This window comes from Pseudorasbora parva, chromosome 10 (assembly GCF_024679245.1).
Source record: "Pseudorasbora parva isolate DD20220531a chromosome 10, ASM2467924v1, whole genome shotgun sequence".
In the NCBI taxonomy this organism is placed as follows: Eukaryota; Metazoa; Chordata; class Actinopteri; order Cypriniformes; family Gobionidae; genus Pseudorasbora; species Pseudorasbora parva.
Window position 1 is genome coordinate 49,158,538 of NC_090181.1, and position 24,185 is coordinate 49,182,722.

The 24,185-nt window shown below is 44.2% G+C and overlaps 1 protein-coding gene across 1 annotated transcript in view; it reads left to right on the top strand.

Moving 5' to 3' along the window:
- The window catches only part of LOC137091674 (cytolytic toxin-alpha-like), a 96,615-nt gene that overhangs the window by 50,948 nt on the left and 21,482 nt on the right, over positions 1–24,185 (top strand). The window contains exons 4-5 of the mRNA XM_067456311.1: positions 2,959–3,051; positions 3,218–4,921. Coding sequence (XP_067312412.1) covers positions 2,959–3,051; positions 3,218–4,921 — 1,797 coding nt within the window. The remainder of the gene's footprint in view (positions 1–2,958; positions 3,052–3,217; positions 4,922–24,185) is intronic.

Here is a 24,185-nt window from a genome sequence, read left to right on the forward strand (position 1 = left end):
CGCCCGGTTCGGTCTCGATATGGTGCTGAATTAAGTCGGTGCGTCCCGGTAGGGCCGAGAACACGTCGGCAAACTCCGCCTGTAACTTTGACAAATCAGTGAGTTGGGACGGTGAGAGGTGATCTCCACCAGGGGCCAGCGCGACTGATTGCGCCTTGATGCTCGCCTCTGGCCCGAGATCATCCTCCCCCCCGATCACCGTGGCCAACAACAATGATTCAACCTCATTCCATTTTTTTAGGAGATTGAGGTGATAGATTTGACGTGCCCCGTTCCTATCGGACCGTATCACTTCATAATCGAGATCCCCGACCTGTCGTGCGACCTCAAACGGCCCCTGCCACATCGACATTAATTTGGAACTCGACGTAGGGAGTAATACGAGCACTTTCTCTCCCGGTGTGAATTTACGTATTTTAGTTCCCCTGTTATACGACCGGCTCTGGCGGTCCTGGGCTTGTAACAAATTCTCCCTGGATAGCCGCCCCAGTGTGTGGAGTTTTGTTCGCAAGTCCAGCACATACTGAATTTCATTTTTCGCCAAAGAAGGCCCCTCCTCCCAAGTTTCTCGCAGGACATCTAGCACCCCCCGTGGCTGGTGTCCGTAGAGAAGCTTGAAGGGGGAAAACCCCGTGGAGGCTTGCGGAACCTCCCGCACGGCGAATAAAAGGGGTTCTAACCACTTATCCCAATTTTTGCCGTCTTCCTGTACGAACTTACGGATCATGGTTTTAAGCGTGCGATTAAACCGTTCGACCAAGCCATCTGTTTGTGGGTGATAGACGCTTGTTCGAATGGATTTAATGCCCAGTAATCCGTACAGTTCGCGTAATGTACGTGACATAAAGGCCGTGCCTTGATCAGTGAGGATTTCTTTCGGAACCCCCACCCGGGAGATCAGTCGAAACAGTGCGTCCGCAACACTCTTCGCGGAAATGTTGCGGATGGCCACTGCTTCCGGATATAGTGTTGCGTAGTCCACGATAACTAACGCAAAACGATGTCCGCGTGCGGATCGCTCTAATGGCCCGATGAGGTCCATCCCAATTCTCTCGAAGGGGACCTGCATTAATGGAAGGGGGCGCAATGGCGCTTTTGGAGCGGCCAGTGGATTTACCAACTGACATTCCGGACAAGACGCGCACCACCTGCGCACGTTGTAATGAATGCCTGGCCAAAAAAATCGGGTCATGAGGCGATTCAGTGTGACCGCTTGTCCCAATCACGATTCAGTTTAGGAGAGAGAGACAGAGGGGGGAGAGAGACAGAGAGAGAGAGAAGTTAATAGGGGTTCGCCGACCCCCGGGTACGCCACCATGTGGTCCTCCGCCAGGATGATGGCCGTCTCCAGCGACGTGGGCCGGTGGCACTGGACCCACTCGGCTGTCTTGTTCGGTAGCCGAGCGATGAATTGCTCCAGCACCACCAGATCGACAATGTGGTCCACGTCAATAGCCATTTGCCACAGGAGTCCCGGAGCTGCTGGGCCATCGCGAAGGGTCGGCCGGCCTCGCCCCATTCCAGGGAGCGGAAGCGCTGGCGATGTTGTTCAGGGGTCCGGCCGACCCGCTGAATGATGGCCCTCTTGAGGTCGTCGTACTCCAGGAGGTTCGCCACCGGCAGTTGTTGAGCAGCCGTCTGGGCTTCTCCTGATAGTAGCGGTATCAGGCGCACCGGCCACTGTGCCCGGGGCCAACCGCAGGCCTCCGCTGCCTTCTGAAAGAGATTGATGAAGGCCTCGGGATCATCCTGTGGCCCCATCTTATGCAGGGGCACGTAGACCGGTGCGCCGGTCTGCCCGGCGGCCTCGGTGCGAGCCTCCCAGTCAAGCCAGCTCCGGAATCTCTCGCGGTCCTCCTGCTGGCCTTGGACTATCGCCGCGAACCGGCGCTCCTGGTCCGTCCGAAGGTCCAGCAGGGCTTGGTGTTGTTCGCGGTGGAGGACCGCGAGGGATGTAATGATGTCTTCAAATGGCGTGGCGGAAGACGTCTGCATGGCGGCGGCGTTGTCCTACTTCCTTCCGGGTTTCGGCACCAGTGTGATAATGTTTGTGTGTGGGAAGGAAGAGGACAAGGGGTCGGCTGGACTGCTGACGCTATTTTATTTCTTTAACTCAAAACACAGCAAGCACACTCAGGCGTGTGACTTCTCTTCAATACTCTTTTACAGAAACACTTCTGGGTAACAGCACTTCCGGCTTCCGGGTCAACTCAGTCTCTTTGGGGATGCGCGTCAGCAGTCCGTCTCTCTCTCCCTGGCTTCCGCTTCCACAGGCGTTTTATCCTCTCCCCACGCCCATTACTGGAACAAGATACAGGTGTTATCAATCTGCGTCCAACCCACTCACTTACCGCTCGTCCCGCGGCTCTCTCTCCCGCTGCAGACCTCGCTGAACCACGCCCCCCTTGCCACAATACTGTTTAGAATTAGACTTGGACGAATGCAGCCACCGAAGGCACGTGTGTTTCTCAATAAAGAGTAATGCCTGCCCGAAAGAAATACCCAAGTTCTCTTGGTCTTCATTTCGGAGTTTCCAACAACAAGCTATATGTGTTTGGGGTGTTGATGGACTCCATCTACTCCATATGTGTTTTAACCATCTTTCTGAATCCCATCTGGTTATAGTCTTTGACAAAAACATGCTTTATTCAGTAAAAATGTAGATTTATTTTATTTTATTTTATTATTTGTAACAAGCTTTATATTTTTTTACTAGAACTTTTTTTTTTTTTTTTTTTTAGAATGGGGTCTGTTCTTTCTTTTGATATAGTGCATGTTCAAATATTCATACAACAAAATATTCTGGTGGCCAAGAAACTTTTGCGTAAATGATCAAAATGCTGGTGGTGGCTGGCAGCTTTAAAAAAAAAAGGTTGTGAAAGAGTTAAACATTATCATGTAATTTTGTTCAAATATATCATAAATAAATAATGAGCTTTTATTTGTAATTTCCTGCAGCCTTGGCATCAAAGCCCATTGAAGTGGCAGCTCTAGGAAGACCTCTGTTTCCTGGTATGCTGTATGACTGCCGCACGGATACCTTCATTCCAGGTGCTGTACTAACCTAAAATAAATAAATAAATACAAGTTTATTTTACCCTCTTCACCAAATGTTGCATCACTAGTACTTGTGTAGCAACACGATAAAACCTGCATTTTTTTGTTCAACAGTGCACTGGTCCTCATACGGGACTGTTAAAGTAATTTTTCATTTCAGGTGTTACTCTGTGGGATAAGAAGGCACTGAGAGAAGATTTGGACACCCGTCCACAGCACAAGACAGATTTTGACTTCAGTAGCTCCGACTCTTTCTCTAGTAAGGCAAATCTCCTGGATGTAAGTGCTTCCCTGAAGGCCAGCTTCTTAGGAGGGCTGGTGGAGGTTGGAGGATCTGCCAAGTTTCTGCGTGACACCAAATTATCAAACCAGCAGTCCAGAGTGACAATGTATTACAGTGAAACCACCAGATTTGAACAGCTCACTATGAGCCATCTGGGCCAGATCACCTACCCGCAGGTGTTTGACCAGAAAACTGCAACTCATGTGGTCACGGCTGTACTTTATGGAGGTCAGGCCTTCATGGTGTTTGATCGGAGATTTTCAGAAGAGGAAAATAAGCAGGAGATTGAGGGAAAACTGAATATTATTGTCAGGATGATTCCTCTAATTTCTATTGAGGGACAAGCATCTGTAGAAATGAAAGATAGTGATAAGAAAATGGCTCAGAGCATTGCTTGCACATTTCATGGTGACTTCCACCTTGAGCAAAACCCCACCACTTTCATGGAGGCCGTAGATGTGTTCAAGAAGCTCCCCAATATCCTGAAGGAGAATCCACAGAATGCTGTTCCAATCAAAGTCTGGCTCTATCCTCTTTCTCTACTGAATGAAAAAGCTGCTCGGTTGGAGAGAGAAATCACCGCACATCTGGTTTCTAACATTGAAGATATAATGGAGGAGCTGGGAGAAGTAGAGAGGACATACAACGACCTGTCCGGAAACACACTGGTGAATGTTTTCAGTGACATCAAAGAGAGGCTGCTTTCATTTAAGAACTCATTTAGCATTTACAAGACAATGCTCCTGAAAGAAGTGGCCAGGGTCTTGTCTGCAATAAGAGGAGGAGAGTTGCAGGAGAATTCGCTGGAAGACATTCAGAGGATCCACTTCAGCTCCCCTTTTAAAGCTGACAGTCTTAACCAGTGGTTAAATGATGCAAAGGCTGAACTTGCCCTATTAACTTCTCACACCAAGATGCTGGAGGGAATAAAAACTGAAGACTCAGACCATCTCAACACCTTCCTCTTTAATCTTAATATTGATGTTGTGGTCTGCTTGACCTTCACATCTCTGAAGTATGATGACCAGTATATGTCAACTCTGAAGGAGTTTATAAAAACTAACAAGTTTAAAGAGCTAGATGGGGAAAAAAACATGGTTTCTGTGGCATCTGTCATAAAGTGGTTCAACGATCCTGCTGTCATCTCAAAGATGAGAGACACCTTAAATCTTTTTAAAACTTTTTCAGAGGCTAATAAAGATGAAAAGAGACACCTATTCCTTATGTCTGCCATCCCCGATCCATCTAATCCAGGCTCGTCCATCCGTCTGTATGAAAAAGGGAGGCTGACAGACACACATTTCCAGCCCATGTCAAAGCCTCCCCCTCCAGAAGTCAAGGAGGTCCTGAAGCGCAGTGTGGCCCTGAAACTGCAGAAGTCCCCAAATGGAGAAACTGTGCAGTACAGAGTGGAGTACCGGCAGGTGAACGAGGAACAGTGGCATGTCATAAACACACCTAATGAAGTCTTTTCTCTGACTGGATTGAAGTTTGGAAGGCAGTACTTGATCCGCAGCAGAGCAGTGAGTAGAGTGGGAGTGAGTGAAGCCAGTGACACTATCGGCCCCATAATGTCTACACGTAAGTGTCATATGCACATTTCTTTGCATTACTCTTTATCTATATAAAAAATAACATTTAACCCCTTAACTATGTGTGGCAGGAGATGGGGAACGGTACAGCTTAACACACACACAAGCTCAAGTTTAACTACTTGTAGAAAATGCGACTACGCCACCTGGGAGGGTTTCACCCAGGAAATAGAGTTAAACCCCACAATTTGTTATTAGGTCACACAGGTTCGACTCTCTTATAAAGAAATGTGGGCAGGAAACCTGGGCATCATATAAAAATACAAAAGTTTTATTCACAAATTTAATTCAAGATAAACAAATCACTTAAAATCAGCTCTGATATGTGCCATTCATATGTGCTCTCTGGTGACAATACAACAAATTAACACAAACGGATAAGAAAGAAAAAAAAACGTTAAACAAAACCCAGTTACACAATTTCCAAATAAACAAAACAAAATAGAATATAATTAATTACAGGGCTGGGGTTACCCACCGGAGTGATTGCCACACTAGTAATCCAAAAATCACACTTCCACACCACCGTGGACTCAGATCACACACTCATACACTTCAGGAGTGTCACACGGCAAACGTTGTAGCAGCACCACCACCACCACCACAAAGATCATTCACCCGTGGGACCCCAGCTCCTGAAAAAAAAAAAATCATAAACAAAATAAGTCTCACAAACAAATGAATAAAAGACAAAGTCACAATTCCACCATAAACGATGGTCAACAGTCACCACAGCACAGTACAGGTGACAACATACAAATCTTGAAAAGGAAAAACAACGAAAACTCATTTAAAGTTTGCGGGACAGGTCTCAGAAAGGAGTGCCCACGTTGACCTTGGGCCAGCTCCAAAAACAGCACGATCCTCCACCCCAAAGTAACCCAAAAAAAGATATGATTTAAAACCAAATCACAGAAACCAGACGGCGGCAGCAGAAGTCCCCCTGAATAGTTGTAATCCGATGTTGTTAGTACGACACGCAATGAAGGAAAAACCGGGCTGTAATAAACGGCCAGGACGAAAGGGAGAATCCCAACACGGATAGATGAGTTTTACAATCAGTTCACCACTCAGGATACACAGCCTTCAAATAACCCGCTGGTAAACTGAAGTACAGGGACTGCACATTACTCAAACCACCCGCCCCTCAGTGAAGCTAGACATCGTTTACTATAAAACTTCCTCATACCTGAAGGGAGGGCAGAAATCGCATCCAAAACAGCATCCGACGGAGAGACACAATTGATGAAAAGACAGGCTGGTGTACAACAAGCAAACCATTAGTACAACGGAAAATAAGTTAGCAAAATGCTACGTGCTAACAGCACATACCTAGAACCGCTGAAGCAAACCGACAACAAAGAGAGGATATGGACGTGACGCATCCCAGGCTCAAGCCAATCAGCCTTGAAATAGTACATACTCGCTACTGATTGGTGGACATAAGTGTCAATCACCACCCTTACCTCATTCATACGGTCACATATGCACCGCATCGCTGGGGTGGTGGAGGGTGGTTTGATGGAAGTGGGCATGTTTGTACTTTTATTTACTTTTGTTTTATATAAATATTCAATCAACTATTACATCTATCTTTTGAAAGCTAAAACACTCAAGATTTATGTTCTTAACTTGTTTTTGCAATAAATACACCAGAGAGGAAAGGGTTAAATGAAATGCTGAAGCACTAGCTATTTCACGAGTTTGTGTGCCCATATAATCTTAGTGAAAGTGGTATACAGATTTGGCTTGCTGTCTGCTATAGAGGGGCTCGGAGAGGATATTCTACCCGAGCTCCGATTGCCCCCCTATAACAGGCAAATTGAATGAATACAATAGTGAATGAATGAGTCATGTATATAGCGCTTTCATATGTACTACTGTACACCCAAAGCGCTTTACACTCGTGTCAGGGATCTCTCCTCAACCAACACCAATGTGGTATACAAAATTGTACAAAAGGGAGGAGCAGGGGAGAAGGAGGGATGCTTCAGGAACTAAAAAGGGCAAGAGGTACGCTGCTGGTTTTACACCTTGGTATTAATTGAAAGATTAGATGGGCGTACTCCTCCCGAAATTACGTTTATTAACTTCACGAGTTTGTGTGCCCATATAATCTTAGTGAAAGTGGTAAACAGATTTGGCTTGCTGTCTGCTATAGAGGGGCTCGGAGAGGATATTCTACCCGAGCTCCGATTGCCCCCCAAAAACATAATGCAGAAATAGACAGCAAGCAAGAATCATGGAAATTTGAACAGCTCATGATTACGGGAGGAGTCTGCATAATTATTCCAGAAGACCCCCCAAAATTGTTAAATAGACTGAATGGAAGATGGCACTGTAGCAGTATTGAGGTAGGTAACTGCTGTGGCAGTTTATGAAATAGGTGAGGTGTCTGCAGTCAGGCATTGAGCGGGGCACTGCAGCAGCATCAAGCAAAGCACTGCCGCAGCATTCTCGAATTGGCGGGGCACTGCAGCAGCATCAAACACTTGAGAATCCTGGAATCCTGGAATCCTTCCGGTGGCGCTGCTCAGCTGGCAACCCGGGCTCAGGTGCTGCTGCGTTACACTACACTGATTGTGTGTTTGTCTGTTTGTTTTAAGTTTGTAACTTTTTTAAAGTGTTTCTTTTAAGTTACTTTTTAAACAAAGTACCGTTTGTGGACATCATGATGGCCTGGATTAAGAAAATTGCTCCTCTTTTTCTCTTGGGGCTGATTATAATCGGACTTAGTGAAAGATGTTGCGCCACGCCAGAGTGCGTGAAGGATGGAAGTTTGCTGCCGCTTATCTACACAAGAGACGCACTGTTGTCTCTTCGCGCAAAGGGTATTACCTCAGCGGTAGACTTCACCGTGGCAGTGGAAGAGCAGTTATTTCGACGGAAGCGTTTACGAAAGAGAGGTAGAAGAGGAGGAATTCGGCAACGCGTCAGAAGGAGAGGCAGTAGGCCTCCGCTTCCCTCGGTTGTAATGGGGAATGTGCGTTCATTGAGAAGGAAAATAGAGGAACTTCGGATTAACGCAAAGGTGTGCTATGAGTATCGTGAAGCTGGCATGGTGGTGGTAACGGAGACATGGCTAAATAAAGACGTCCCAGACTCCTTATTTGAACTGGATGGTTTTTCCCTCGCTCGCTTGGATAGGACTGAGATGGCTGGGAAGCGCAGAGGAGGAGGTATTGCTGTTTATATCAGGAATGACTGGTGTACTCAATATACGGCGAGGGAGAGGGTTTGCAACCCCGATTTGGAGCTACTCTGTCTGTCATTAAGACCTGTGTACTTACCCAGAGAATTCGGGAACATTATTTTATGTGTGGCATATATCCCTCCTGATGGAAATGCTGCAAAAGCAGCAGCGCAAATTGCTGACTGTGTTCAAAACCAGTTGCAAAGAACACCATGCGCTAATGTTTTTATTATGGGTGATTTTAATCAGTGTAAGTTAGAATTAATGCTTCCTGGCTATGATCAATATGTTAAATGTGAAACTCGGGATAAGAAAATTTTGGATAAATGTTATGGTAATGTCAAAAATGCTTATGTTGCAAAATCAAAGCCTCCGCTATCTACTTCTGATCATAACATGATCCATCTGATTCCAACCTATAGAACTGTTTTTAAAAGCAGCAAACCGGAGGTAAAGACTGTATCTGTGTGGTCAGGGAATAGCATAGAGACTCTTAAGGGATGTGTACAGTGTATTTCCTGTGACAGACTGGGACACTTTACAGAATGGGGATATTGATGAGGACACTGACACACTGACTGAGTATATTAAGTTTTGTGCCGATAACGTTTTGGAAAAGAAGTGTGTAACTGTTTTTCCAAATAACAAGCCATACATTACTAAAGAAATTAAAGAATGCATTAATCGAAAGAAACAAGCTTTTAAGGAGAAAGACTGGGTCGGTCTGCGAGTGGTACAGAAAGAACTCACTGGCATGCTTAGAGTCGCTAGGAAAAGACACAAGGACCCTTTGGAGCAGAGTTTTAATTCTGTACCATCAAAAAAAATATGGGACACAATTAAAGCAATGACAAATATGAATACTGGACGTAAGCACCTCATTACTAATAATGATTTGGAAAAGGCAAATGAGTTAAATGAGTTTTATTTGAGGTTTGATGCACAGGATTACACCCAAGAATGTGAGAATTTTTTAGGTACTGTTGTAAATGAAGATACTTCTTTCAGAGTGATAATCGACCCTCTAAAGGTTTGATCACTTTTTAGTCTAATTAATACAAGAAAGTCAACAGGACCAGATGGCATTCCAGCCATACTTTTAAAATCATGTGCAGAGGAGCTTAGCCAGGCATGGTGTCCTATTTTCCAACGATCTGTGGATTGTCATAAGGTCCCTGATATTTGGAAAAAATCAGTTGTTATTCCGATACCAAAAAAGTCGAATCCAATGGAAAATAATGATTATAGGCCCATAGCCTTGACATCATGTGTCATGAAGTGCTTTGAGAGATATATGGTGTCCTTGTTAAAGATAGAGGTTAAACCAGTTTTAGACCCATTTCAGTTTGCCTACAAACAAGGTCGTGGTACAGAGGATGCTATTAACACTATTACTAATGCTATAGCGAAACACCTGGAGAATCCCAAAGCATATGCACGGTTATTATTTGTTGATTTTAGCTCTGCTTTTAACACAATTATGCCCAATGGTCTAATCCAAAAAATGAACCAGTTTTTAATTAAATGGTATTATTCGTTCTTAACCAATCGAACACGGTCAATAATACTGTGTCAAATGTTAGAAGAATGAGTATAGGTGTGCCACAGGGCTGCGTTAGTTCCCCGATTCTCTTCACACTTTATACAAATGAATGTACAAGTTCTGATCCTAATAATCTCATGATTAAATACTCTGATGATACAGCTTTGCTTAGCCTCTTGTATAATAATACTGATCTTTCTGTGTATCATTCAGAGGTAAAACTTTTTCTGAAGTGTTGTGACATGAATCATCTGATCATAAATGTTAAAAAAACAGAGGAAATGATTTTTGACCCGAGGTCAGTAGGGAACCACTCGCCAATATCTATCCATAATATACCCATTGAACAGGTTTGTTCTTATAAATATCTGGGTGTTTATATGGATAACTTGCTTAACTGGGGTGTTCATGTGAATAGTGTATGCTGTCGTGTGCAACAGAGGTTACATTTTTTACGTAGATTAAGATTGTTTGGGGTAGAACAGAAAATAATGTACATCTTTTACCAGGCTGTAATTGAAGGCTGACTATCGATATACTGTGTGGTTTGGCAATATTACAGTTCAGTCCAAAGCTAAACTTGCTCGCCTGGTAAAAATGGCAATGAGAATTATGGGGAAAAGGCAATACCAATCATTGGAGTATTCATATGAGCAGTCAGTCATCAGTGTAGCTACCAAGATTGTATCTGATTCTTCGCATATTTTAAGTGCAGAAGATGAGTTGTTGCCTTCTGGCAAAAGATACAGGATGCCTATGTGCAAATATAATCGTTTCAAGAAATCGTTTGTACCAACGTCAATTAGACTTTTAAATAAGTAGCATGTATGTTTTTATATGTATGTAATGTGTTTTTTTTGTGTGTGTGTGTGTGTTTTGTATTATGTTTGTATATGTGTATGCGGGCACCAGAGTCCAAGACAAATTTCCCCATTGGGGACAATAAAGTTCATTGAATTGAATTGAATTGAAACTGCAGCAACATTCTCGAATTGGCGGGGCACGGCAGCAGCATCAAGCAAAAGCGCTGCAGCAACATTCTTGAATTGGCGGGGTACTGCAGCAGCAGTCTCAAAATGGCGGGGCACAGCAGCAGCATTCTCAAACTGGCATGGCACTGCAGCAGCATAAAGCAAAGCACTGCAGCAGCAGTTTCAAAATGGCGGGGCACTGCAGCAGCAGAGCAAACACTGCAACAGCAGTCTCAAATTGGCAGGGCACTGCAGTGGCAGTCTCAAATTGGCAGGGCACTGCAGTGGCAGTCTCAAAATGGCGGGGCACAGCAGCAGCATTCTCAAACTGTCATGGCACTGCAGCAGTATCAAGCAAAGCACTGCAGCAGCAGTTTCAAAATGGTGGGGCACTGCAGCAGCAGAGCAAACACTGCAACAGCAGTCTCAAATTGTCAGGGCACTGCAGTGGCAGTCTCAAATTGGCAGGGCACTGCAGTGGCAGTCTCAAAATGGCGGGCACTGCAGCAGCAGAGCAAACACTGCAACAGCAGTCTCAAAATGGCAGGGCACTGCAGCAGCATTCTCAAACTGGCGGGGAACTGCAGCAGCCTCCAGCATTCACAAATTGGCGGGGCACTGCAGCGGCAGTCTCAAAATGGCGGGGCACTGCAGCGGCAGTCTCAAAATGGCAGGGCACTGCAGCGGCAGTCTCAAAATGGCTTGGCACTGCTGCGGCAGTCTCAAAATGGCATGGCACTGCTGCGGCAGTCTCAAATTGGCAGGGCACTGTAGGAGCAATCTCAAATTAGCGGGGCGCTGCAGCGGCAGTATCAAACTGAGAAGCACTGCAGCGGCTGCATCAAATTGGAGGAGCACTACAGCGGCAATTTTAAATTGTGGAGCACTGGGCACTGCAGCGGCAGTCACGAATTAGCGAAACACTGCAGTGTCAGCATGAAATAGGAGAAGCACTGCAGCATCAAATTGGCGGAGTACTGCGGTGGCAGCATCAAAAGGAGAAGCACGTCGTATAAAATTGGTGCGGCACTGCAGTGGCAGAATCAAATTGCAGAGCTCTGCAGCATCAAATTGCGAAGCAATGCAGCGGCTGCATCAAATTGGAGAAGCACTGCAGTGGCAGTATCAAATTGTAGAGCACTGGAGGGGCAGGATCAAAATGGAGGAGCAGCGCAGCTGCAGCATTAAATAGGAGGAGCAATGCAGTGGCAGTATTAAATAGGAGGTGCACTGCAGTGGCAGCATTAAACTGGAGGAGCACTGCAGCATCAAATTGGTGGAGCACTGCAGCAGCAGCGTCAAATTGCGGAGCACTGCAGCGTCAAATTGCGGAGCACTGCAGCAGCAGCATCAAAATGTCGGAGCACTGCAGCGGCAGCATTAAATAGGAGGAGCACTGCAGCGGCAGCATCAAATTGGTGGAGCACTGCAGCAGCAGCGTTAAATTGCGGAGCATTGCAGCGGTTGCGTCAAAATGGCGGAGCACTGCAGTGGCAGCATCCAATAGGAGGAGCACTGCAGCGGCAGCATTAAAAAGGAGGAGCCCTGCAAGTGGCAGCATTAAACTGGAGGAGCACTATAGCGGCAGCATCAAATAGGAGGAGAACTGCAGTGGCAGTATCAAATAGGAGGAGCACTGCAGCGGCAGCATCAAACTGGAGGAGCAAAGCAGCGGCAGCATCAAATAGGAGGAGCACTGCAGCGGCAGCGGCAAACTGGAGGAGCAAAGCAGTGGCAGCATTAAATAGTAGGGGCACTGCAGCGGCAGCGGCAAAATGACGGATCACTGCAGTGGCACTATTAAATAATAAGGGCACTGCAGTGGCAGCATTAAACTGAAGGAGCACTGTAGTGGCAAGCGAAGCCCTGGAGCATCAAGCGAGGGACAGTGGCATTAAGTGAAGGACTACAACGGTGATATCTAGTAAAGCCAAGTACTGCAGCGGCAGTATCAAATTGGCAGAGCAGTGCAGCATCAAGCGAAGATGGCTTGTTTGATGAGGCTGAGGTCCGAACAGAGTAAAAACGAAAGGCCTCTGAGGACCACCAACCCAGTAGTTTAATTGATGGTGGGGCAGTCCATTTTTGGCCTGCGGTGGTGTCTGCTCCATTGCGGAAGAAGTGAGGTGAATATAAGTAAGCCTAAATACCAGAGTGGGTGGGGATTTGCTGAAGCTTTTTAAATGAACTTCACTGCCTGGTGACAGGAAGGTTGTTCTCATCAGAAAACAGCGGGTCGAAATGTGAGGAGATCTGCACCTCCATGTGGCAAGGGAAAAGGGAAGATATTTATATTGCTGGATGGGTGTCGGGAGATTGAAGATAGGAATGAAAAGGCAGTTTTTTAAATTGATCCATTCATTGCTTTTGATGAGGAAACGGATGGTGTTCTTGTTTAAAACTTAGAGATCATAGATGGTTGGATAATCTTCGGGCTAATGCTCTTAATATTTATGCCAAAATCTGGGAAATATAGAAATTAAGATAAAAACTCCACTCTTCTTCTGAAAAAGTCTGCTGGTTCATCAGTGACAACTTTTATAGCGTCAAACAACTAACTAAGCTAAACTTATTTAAAACAAATACTTGAAATAAAATCATAGTGATAAAACTATGCCTTAAAACTGCCTTAAAAGACAGAAAACATCTTGGAAAATATAAAGTGTAATTTGATTGTTTAGTTTAACTCGTATCCATTAGAAACCACGGAGGGGCGGGCCTTTTGGACCTTTTGAGGAGGCAGCCTCACGCTTGAGTCTGCACCTATAGCAGAGAAGAAATTAAGGGGGGGGGGGGGGGCAGGACTGTTTGCGGAGGCAGCCTCACGCTTTGGGCCTGCTCCAATAGCAGAGGAGAAATGTATTATATAGCTTTTCTCGATTTAACAGAGAATAAAAGCCAGAAAGCACAGAAATATTGGAAGCGTGGAAAGAAGAACAGAAGAAGCTATACTTACCTGTGGGAGGAGGAAAGGTAACAGTCACTGTCGAAGAGGCCGCGGAACTAATGTCTGCGGCCGCGATAGTGCCGGCCGAATTAAGGGGCGGACGTGAAAGCGTCGGCAGCTGAGGCTGCCGGCTGAAACAGTAACGGACCGTATTGATCTGGCAGTTGTTTGTGTTGATGTTTGCGTGTTGCTGCGAGAACGCTGAATGCGGCGTGAGAGTGAGAGTTTTTGGTGAAAACACACGAGCAGATCGTGAAGTTGCGCTTTTGAATTCCTCTGGGTGAAATGGAAAACTCGCGCTGGATAACGCTTGCCTGAGCGCGTTGACGGACCATTTCTCAGCAGGAGGTACGAGGCTTAACGTTACTGCTGAAGAGGATGATGTTGATGATGATGAAGGCCTCGATGCATCACGATGAGGATCGACCGAGCCCTGTGATGATTCTAGATGGAAGAAGAGAGAGGTTTTCTTGAGCGAGGTGTTATGTGGAGCGGAGAGACCGGCGATCTGGAGATCAACAGGAGAAATGAGCAGCGAAGCCATTCAAGCAGAGTTGGGCAGGCCAAATGCTTCAGGAACTAAAAAGGGGAAGAGGTAAGCTGCTGGTTTTATACCTTGGTATTAATTGAAAGATTAAATGGCCGTACTCCTCCCAAAATTACATTTATTAACTTCACTTAAACATTAGCATAATAAACGCAGTACTCATCTTTCATCTCATATCGTGCAAATCAGATCGGACGAATCCAATAAAGAACAGCATAGATGCCAGTGTAAGGGTCCATTCTTCAAAATTCATCCAACTTTTAAATCCAAAACAACAACAAAAAAGGTGAAAAAAAAACACAAGAAATCCTCCTTTGTGTGCATGTGCGTTTTGAGTTAGTGTAATCAACCATATCCATTTTCAATGAAATATCGATTCTAATCATTATTCTGGCAATATCCCCTGTACTTTGGACTCTTCCTCTCAAGATAAACCCTCCCAGGTCTCTCACCTTCAATCACAGGCTTTTTGATGACACATTATATACAGGAAGCGCATTACTGGCTCGCAAGCTGTCAATCAAAGCGCCCATGGATTTCAATGGATAATGCCTATCAATGCCTAGCCAATGACAACAAAAGTTTGATTGATGGACGTTGTAACCAATCAAAAGGTATCATCTTGTGCAGTGTTTGTAAGCATTATTTGGGAATACTACTTGTGCCTAGTTTCCAGGACACCGCCGTGCCTGCTCGCCAGTTTACCCACACACCGCAGTGGACCGCACAGACTCTATGACAGACTGTTTTTATCAGCTAAATAAAAAATTTTGTCACTTTGTAAATTCTATAAATAGTTGATTTAGTTTTTCAGGAACTGTAAATGCATTATAATTAGCAGTTTATTGCAGATTTTTTTGCAGCAAAAACTACTCTTCACAATTACAAATATTCTGAAATAAAGGGCCTTTTTGAAAGGACACTTAAGCTTTTCTTGACATAATAGCTTACAGAAGCTACATTTCTGAGAGTATCATCCTAAAATTCCACATGATCAGACATTCAGTTTTATATTTAGGTTATTTTCAGGGCCTCAACATTAAAATCTCATAATTTTTTTCCCTAAGGGAATAAAAAATAAATAAATAAATAAAACCTGAGTCACTCCCCTTGTTTTAGTCTGCTCCTATACTACTTTGAGTTATTATGACTCTTGGGTAAAATAAGACACAATTTATGAATGTAGACCATGTGGTTTAAGAGCTGCAGACATTTTTATTTGGGTACGTTGTTATCAGAAAATTCTCAAAAAGAGGGTTAAGAGGTTAAAACATGTTCAATGTCCTGGTACAATACTTTAATCATGTCAATAAAACTTTTATCTTTAATGGTAAACATGCTCAACCCTGTCAAACTATTTTCCCTGATCTAAGGTGATCTATCCAGTATCTACATTCAAAAGACTAGAAACATCCAATATATTCTTAATCAAATAAACATCATTAAATATAGATCTGTTAGGTATACAGTATGACTGATCAATATGGATAATGTTCCCAATTACTTCTCTAACTCTATTCACCAAAGTCTTTGAAAGAAACCTAAAATCAGCACATAATAATGAAATGGCATTTTTTTTTTATCTCTCTTGGATCACCTTTTTTCGGTAGGAGGTGATTACAGCCCTTTTGTAACTCATCGGCAGGTGACCTTCAGTTAGGCTATTATTAAATACTTCCAGTAGATCGTCTCCCAAAATATCCCAATATTTCCTACAAGAATAGGTGTTTTACCATTTTTTATCCTTTTAGAGCTTTGTAAAGTTCTCCTTTAGAAAAGGCCTCTATATTTTAAGCCCCGTTTCCACCAAAATTACAGAACAATTTGTACCAGGAACTTTTTTTTACAGGAACTTTTCTCCACCCAAACCTGCAACTGTCTGCGTTTCCACCGCAATCTAAAGTTCTGTGAAGATTAGGCAGATTAGTCTGCACTGCATGAAAAGTGGGATTTTCGTCCCCGTAAACGGCCGGAAATATCCCTGATTTTCGACAATTAACATCAGTTCACAGCCTGTGAACATCGCGTTCGTCTGTGCCACATATTGACGGAAATGAACGACGCTAATGGCTCTAATTAGCATATGAATAGCAGCACTGGGCGGCGCCTTGCCGGGATGGCTTGAATTTCCTCACTCAGTATTGGTTGAAACTATTACATTGAAACAAGAAAAATCACTCGTGATTGGTTGGCAGATCTGTTACTATTGGTCAACCTGGTTAATAAATTAATAAATTTAAATATATATATATATATATATATATATATATATATATATATATATATATATATATATATATATATATATATATATATATAATGATTTGCATATAATTTTATATATTCATATTCATGTGATATGCTATTATGTTGTGTAGTCATGTCATTGTTATCCTATGGACTACACTATTATAACCATCAAGGACATTCATTTATTGAGGAAAGAAAAATATGCCGGGGACATGCAGTTTATTCAAATAAAGAGCTTTATTAGAACAAACACACAACCAAATGCAAAATGTTTAAGATCTGCCCACACAACACTAGGAAGCTCATGACAAGCCCAAATTCCTACAGCACCATGAAGTCTCTGTTTTCTGCTTCAGAGCTGTAGGTAACTAGCGCCATTCTGTCTCTCTAATCTCGACTGCAGCGTGGCACAGAGCTCGGCGAGCTCCTGGCTGGTCGAACAATCCATCCAGACACCCCGCCAACGATGCCATCTTCCTCATCAGACATCAGGTCTATGGTAGCGCACTTCCAAAGGCCCACCTCATCCTCAGCTAACACACTCTGTCTTGCTTGTAGCTTCTGTAAAAACAACCAATAAAGACAATCAGTATTGCGCGATGTACTGCATAAAATGCACCTGAAAAATAGTCACACTGACCAAAAACGGATCTAATCTAATAAATCTTACCCTCTTTCTTCTCAATCGACTCCGAGCTGAACTCTTCACAGCTTCTGCCTGCGATGCAAGAACTGGATGTTTGTACCTGAAGCTCCTGCGTACTGTCTCTATGTCTTACATGCAGCTGGATAACAATTAAATGAGTGATATGACCAAGTTGTGAAGACGGCGTACTGCTTCCTGTAAAACGACCAGAAAAAGAAAAAAAACACTTTTATAAAGCAACTTACAATTGTTTTTTTACAAGGCTAATTTCAGCTTGTGCTACTTAAAGGGGGGGGGGGGGGGGATGCTGTTTCATGCATACTGAGCTTTACACTGTTAAAGACTTGGATTCCCATCCTAAACATAGACAAAGTTTCAAAAACTAATGTTGGACGTTTGATGGAGTATTTCTGTGTTAAAAATACTCCTTCCGGTTTCTCACAAGTTTTGGCGAGTTTTTTACGAGTATGGGTCGACTTGACGTTAATAGATCGGAAGGTCCTTGTATGGGCTGTACGGGCTCTTCTCCCGGTAGGGTGCGCGCGCGTGTGACTAGAGCGAGAGAGGACATGCACGCCCGTAAACACTCTCAGCTGCAGATCCAGGCGATCCAGGCGCCGCGCTCCACTTTATTCCTATGGGTGACGTCGAGCGACTTCAACGCTTCAGCACAGCATTCCGGGAAGGCAGCGCTGCATTTGACCCGATTTGAACGCAGAAATGACGGGAAGCTTCACAACATCGCGGATCTCCACGGTCACTGCTGTCACAGGACTTCACCAAATCATACCAAAGTGTGTTTTTGATGGAGCGGTCCCAGCAATAAAGGTTCGGTCCTGCGTTGGAAGCAGCCGGTGAGTAAAACTGCTTCAAATGTCTATGCTGTTGGCTCGTCGCGTGAGTAAACATCAGTAAACGACACGATCGCGTGCTTCGTCATTCAAATGCGCTAACGGACTCCATTGTGTTGTTCTATGTACAATAGTCTGACGTGCAAAGAGACAGTAAAGACACACAAATGTTGACAGGCCACTAAATACAGTACATACCACAGAGACGGACGTCCTGCTGTTGCCGTTTCTCCTGTTCATTTTATTTCAGCCTCCGAATGATTCTGGATCATTATCTGTATTAGCTGAGATAGCCATGAGTTTCTCCACGCTTGAGGACGTCACCGCTTTGCGCTCGTCATTCTTTAGCTCCGCCCACACGATACGCCTCCAGGCGCTCGTTTTTTTCCGGAAAGACTCGGTACAGCCCATATTTCTTTTATAAATATAATAAAACTAAAGACTTTTTGGAGAAATGAATGATGCAATACTACTCTATAGGTACTCAAGATGGACATGAGATTGACTGAAACTGAGTGTTTTAGGGATTTTTGGTTGGGAAACAGCTAGTTTTCATTTATGAATTTGCCATTTGAGTCGATTAGAATGATTATTTCTGCCTGGATGTGACTGTGTGGTTTCTTGTTCTTGGCTGTAGGTATCTATCTGTGCTGTGGGCGTCTCAGGGGCCGTCAGGAGGGGGTCTGCTGGTGTCTGGGTGGCATTAGAGCTCGGCTGTGTGATGGTTTCTGTCTGCTCTCTCAAACTTTGCATTTCTCTGTCTCTGAAGATCAGCTCCTCTCTGACACTTTTCAGCTCACTGTTCAGGGTCTCTCTGTCCTGCTGCAGCTTTTTTATTTCTCCTCTCAGCTCCTCAACACTAGTTGTAAAGTCTCTGGTGAGTTGGTGAAGTTTGTTTTCCAGGTGTTGTATGCACTCACTGGATGTTGTCTGTGAGAGCACCAGTTCTCTGAGCTCCACCAGCTCCACCTCCTGTAGGGACAGACTGCTGTGTATCTGTGTGACTGACAGCTCCAGCTGCGAATCACAGTCCAGGAGAGGCTCCTCCTCCTCTAGCTCTAGCCCCGCCCCTGAGCTCACGGGCTCAACATGGCTGCCTGCTCTCTCTCTGTTTCTCACTCTCTGCCAGTGATTTGAGGCTGTTAAAGTTGGCCTGGACAGAGCTGGATCAAACTTAATTCCCTTGAAACATTATTGTTCCATTGTGGTATATATTTACAGTCAGATACAGTTTTACTTTGTCTCCTTCTTCTTCGTAAATCCGAATTTGCCTCCCATTACAGATGCCGTGTTTTGTAAAGTTCTTGTGATAATTGCAGATCACTGTGTGCCAAGCATAGCAGTTTTCTGTGTAGAGCAGTAGGTTAGTGATAGTGGACTTGTCTCCTTTTTGGAAACAGTCAGCCATTAAATTGTCTGGGTTTTTCTTGAGTAGGTTGTGTTTATATGTTTTCTTGTCTTTTGCAGTCTTTATCTTCTGAGGGAAACTGATGGCTCGGGGGAGGGGCGTGGCTGCCTCTGTTCCCTCCATTCCAACTGTCACTGCTAAGCAGGTCGGCTTGATATGCCTGCATGATGGCTATAGTATGCAGGCATGCAGCAGCCTGACCTGCCGCCGAGTACGCTTTGCCCACCAGCGCCAATGTTGTCTTTAATGGCTTGGTGGGCAAAGTTGGGGCCTTTAGGGAAGATGCCGAGGAAGGCAAGAGATGGTTCGCGAGCATCTCTTCAACCTTTGGCATCGCCCCATAACCATATTGCTTCAGCCCTAAGATGTTACTATATGTGGATGTTGCCGGTCTCTTCCACGATCTAGCAACCTCGGTGTGCAGATCGTGAAAGAACGGCAGGCCCCGACGTTGAGGCTCAGCTGCACGAGAGGGCAGAAATCTTTCATAGAGCTTGCTTTGTCTCTTTCTGCCCGCCTCAGCTCTCTCGGTGGGCCAGTCAATATTTAATCTGGCCACTGCTCTCGTGAGCACCTCAACTAGCTCCTCACTAGCAGGGGACTCAAGTGGCGAGTCTTCAGTTGCGATAAACTCAACGTCCGCCTCCTCAGTGCTGGATAGTTGGAGCACCGGCGTCTCTCTCAGGGGGGAAGAAACCGCAGGGTGGGCTTCCAAACCCCCAGAAGAGGCGCTGGACGGTGCAGGTGAGAGCAGAGATAAGGCAGCGCCCATCTCAAACCCCTCTGCAAGGTCCAATTGTGAACCCCACGACTGAAGCCTCCGCTGTGCCTCGGCAGCAGCGGGACCCGAGCCGCGGGGAACACGAGCCGAGGCACCCTCCTCGAAGAGTGCCCAGCGGGAGTGCAGCGTTCTCAGGGGAAGCTGTTCACAATGCTCGCAAGCAGCCCCCTCGAGGGCTGCCTGGGCATGCTGCGCTCCCAAGCAGATAACACATAGAGCGTTTGTATCCCCACCCGTGATGTAGCGTGGGCAGGGATGAACACACCTCTTAAACTGCTTTTCACTCGCCATTGATCTTCTATTTTCTCTTTTTTTGTAAATATATAATAATATTTAACAAAAGGGTGGAAAATTCTCTCTAATGACAGACAAAAACACCAAATAGACAGACAGGTTCACACAGATCGCTTGCTGAAGGCACAGAAGCTAGTTCCTGTTTGTTTTCACGGATGCTTTATAGCTTCCGGTCGATGATGTCACCACGCCGAAGATCGATTGATCTTCCGATGGATTGGTTCTACACGTGCTTCACAACGCATTAACGCAGAGGCGTTCTCACAGCGTTTCGACGCAGCTCGAGTTCCCCGAAAGGGAACTAGATTACTGAAATCGACTTTATAACGGGCCTTTTAATCCTGTTAATAACTAATGTACAACCAGTGAGTCACATTATAGACTCATGAATATGAGTCCCATTTAAATAAATTATTCCCCGAGACTCGTTATTGTTACACTGCCCTCCGACAAACTGTCAATGAGTACCTCCAGCAAATCTACTCCCAACTCCAACCAAAATACTTAATAGAAGTCAACTGGGAGACCATCCACTCCTGGTGCTCTTCCAGACTCCATGCCTTGCAGGGCATAATAGTCAAAACTCCTGCAAGATCATTATTACCCTCCTCTGACACTTTTGGCAAACTATTGAAGAAACCATTCTCCACACAACACCCTGATCCCAACTCATTTCTATAAAGATTTTGAAAAAAATTAACTGCTCTTCCTCGAATACCGGCAGAGTCTGACAGTAAAACTCCATCTTCAGAAGACTTCTTCTTTCTATAAATTTCCCAAAAATATTTAAATGATTTTTCTTAAAAATTGTCATTTAACAGATTAGTATTAAAATGCCAGTAAGCACTTTTTGGTTTCACTGAACTTAAAATAAGCTTACAGTGCACCATACTGTGGTCTGAAAAACTTGCTGGTGTAATATAGCATTTACTAAAAATGCTGAGGTGATAATTAAAACTATAAAATCTGTGTGTGAAGGCAAGTGTGCTGTCTCTCATTTCCATTTAAAGCCCTCCAAATATCTCGTAGATCATATTTCTTAATAAAATGCACAAGACGTTTACGTGAAGTGAGGCTCAATATGATTTCTATCAAGAAGTCTTCAGGACAACAGTTTTGCAGAGTTGAACAAAGTATGTCTAAAAATACCATTCTTTGGACTGGTGCATTTGGTACATAAACACAAATAAAAGTCATCACTAAACTTTCAAAAATAGCTCTAACCTTTAAAAGCCTGCCTTTTACTATTTCCTCAACATTTAGCTTTAGTCAACAAGTTACTCATCTCTTTCTAATCTTATGTTTTACTGCTGAATGTAGTGTAGTTGAAGGTGGTAGCTTTTCTTGCCTGTTTGTTGATTAGAGTTTTGGGATGATTTCTTCTGTGCAGGTCTGATCCTGCTTGATGTTCAGATGCTGCTGCTCCTTCGTTGCTTAAACTCAAAATGTAGTGTTTTTAAAAAGAAAAAAACTGATCTACAGTTATCCTGTGATTCTTTCTGTTTTTATCTTCAATTTATTGTAGGATTTGTTGAGTTTGGTTCTCTCTAGAGTTTAAAAAAAACACGGGCGCAGGTTTTGAGTTCACTCATGCGGCATCACGCTGTTAAGGTGGCGTCCGCGGGGAGTGTAGAGGAATGATGAAAACGTGTTATCTGCCTCTAGAATGAATAGCGCCATGGTGGTGTTTCTTAACAGTGTGGATAGGTTAATGAAGTTGTTGAAAACGGAGTAGTCATTGGTGGGGAATTTGTCCCTGTTCTTCCCCTTTCATTGCCAGCTAAACGAGTGCCATTGTCAAACGTTCCACCTTTTGTTAGTGATAAAATTTTAACAGGCTCTATCTCGGTATGGAAAATTGGTATCTCCGATTAAAAAGATCCCAATCAGTAGCGGCTCGCCTCTGCTGAAACATATTGTTTTGTTTAGGCGACTTGCTTGTATGATTATTCAAGATGATGCTGAGTTGGACATGACACTCAATTTCCAAATTGATGATTTTGATGATGTTATTTTTGTTTCTACCACAAAGACTAAGTGTTTTGGTTGTGGTAAATCGGGGCATTTAATTCGGAATTGTCCTGATAAATTTCCACATAATGGATTAAACATTGGGAATGAGAATAGTGAGTGTGGTAGTGCGGCTGGTGTTGGCGGCACTATTGAGGAGGTATTGCCGGGGACGAGCTTGGATGTGGCGGTGACAGCTATAGGTGCTCCCGGTGAGACTGTGGTCGCGATGATTTCATAGCAACATGAGCACTTAGGAACGGAGAATACCGAAACTGTTTCTGATGTTGATATAACAATTATAGAGAGCGTGCAACAGTTTTCTCACGATACAGGAGTTGGAGAAAATGGAAGTGCTTCGGTGATGAATTCAGTGGCGGTCAAAGAAACGTGAGACAGATTGTGTTAGTTTGGAAACAGAGCAAATTTGTTCAAAATGCCCCAGAAAAGGAAGAAGAGTAACAAAGTAATTGACGCCAAAGTAAGTTAAAAAAAAAGTGTACAAGAGGTTGAAGAAAAGGATATAGAGGATGAGGGGGAGTCTTCTGATTCTAGCACGACACTTTCTTAGAGCGAGTTTGTTGGACGGAATTACGAGCTGGATGACATTAAGCTGTTTCTCAGAACGACTTAAAATAAAAGGGGTGTGTGCGTGAAGGAATATTTTCCTGATCTCACGCAGTTTGTCGAAAAAGCAAGAATCCTAATGGCTGAAAATTGTTTTACGAACAGAGAAGTGTATCGTTTAAAGAAAATAGTGAGAAATCTCAATACTGCTTCGAACAATGATGACTGTTAATTTTAAGAGCAAGTTTTTTGAGTTCTTTGTTTTTTTCTTTTCTTTTGTTTTAATGATGAGTGAAGTGCATTTAGCTACTTTAAATGTCAATGGTGCAAGAGATTCGGACCCACTTTATATTAGGTGGCCTTAAGTACAATGTAGTAACATTGTAATTAATCATTTGATACAATGCACTTATTGTGTACATACATGTTTTTACATTGTACTTACATTTAAAAAAATACCTGCATGTAATTACGTCTGTAATTAATTTCTGTAGTTACATTTGTAGTTACACAGTTGACACTTACCTTACACCTAACTCTACCCTTAAACTTACACACACCACCACACCTGTCCCTAACTCTACCCGTATCCCACCTCAATTTCAGCAAAGGTGTTTTGCAATACAATTTGAACACAATAAGTACATTGTACTTATTTTTTTATCTAAGTACATAGTACTTAAGGCCACCTAATATAAAGTGGGACCAGAGATTCTAGAAAAAGAACTACAATATATGAAGAAATTAAACAAAAATATTGATGTTGCTTTTTTACAAGAAACTCACAGTGATCTCGCTCTCCGGGCCACCAAGGAGACGGCCAGAGGTGTGGGCCGTTCTATGGTAGCCCTGGTGGCCACGGAGAGGCACCTATGGTTGAACCCCACCGAAATCAAGGAGAGGGAGAAGAGCTTTTTGCTCGATGCGCCGCTGTCTCCTGCGGGCCTCTTCGGTGACGCGGTCCAATCCGTCACCGAGAGGTTCCAGGAGTCGAAAAAACAGGCAGCGGCGCTGAAACAATTTCTCCCTCTCCGGATCCAGGTCCCTGGGGCTGCTGCAGAAAAGCAGCAGCCTAAGCCGAGTACGAGCTCCTCCTACAGGCCACAACAAAAGCAGAGCGTCGCTACCCGAACTCCCCCTCAGCGCGGGGAAGAGGGACGGCGCTCTCAGGCGAGGCCTTCGAGGGGCAGGGCTGATCTGAGGACAGTCCTGATCGCCAAGAAGGCCTCATCAAAGCGTTCCTGA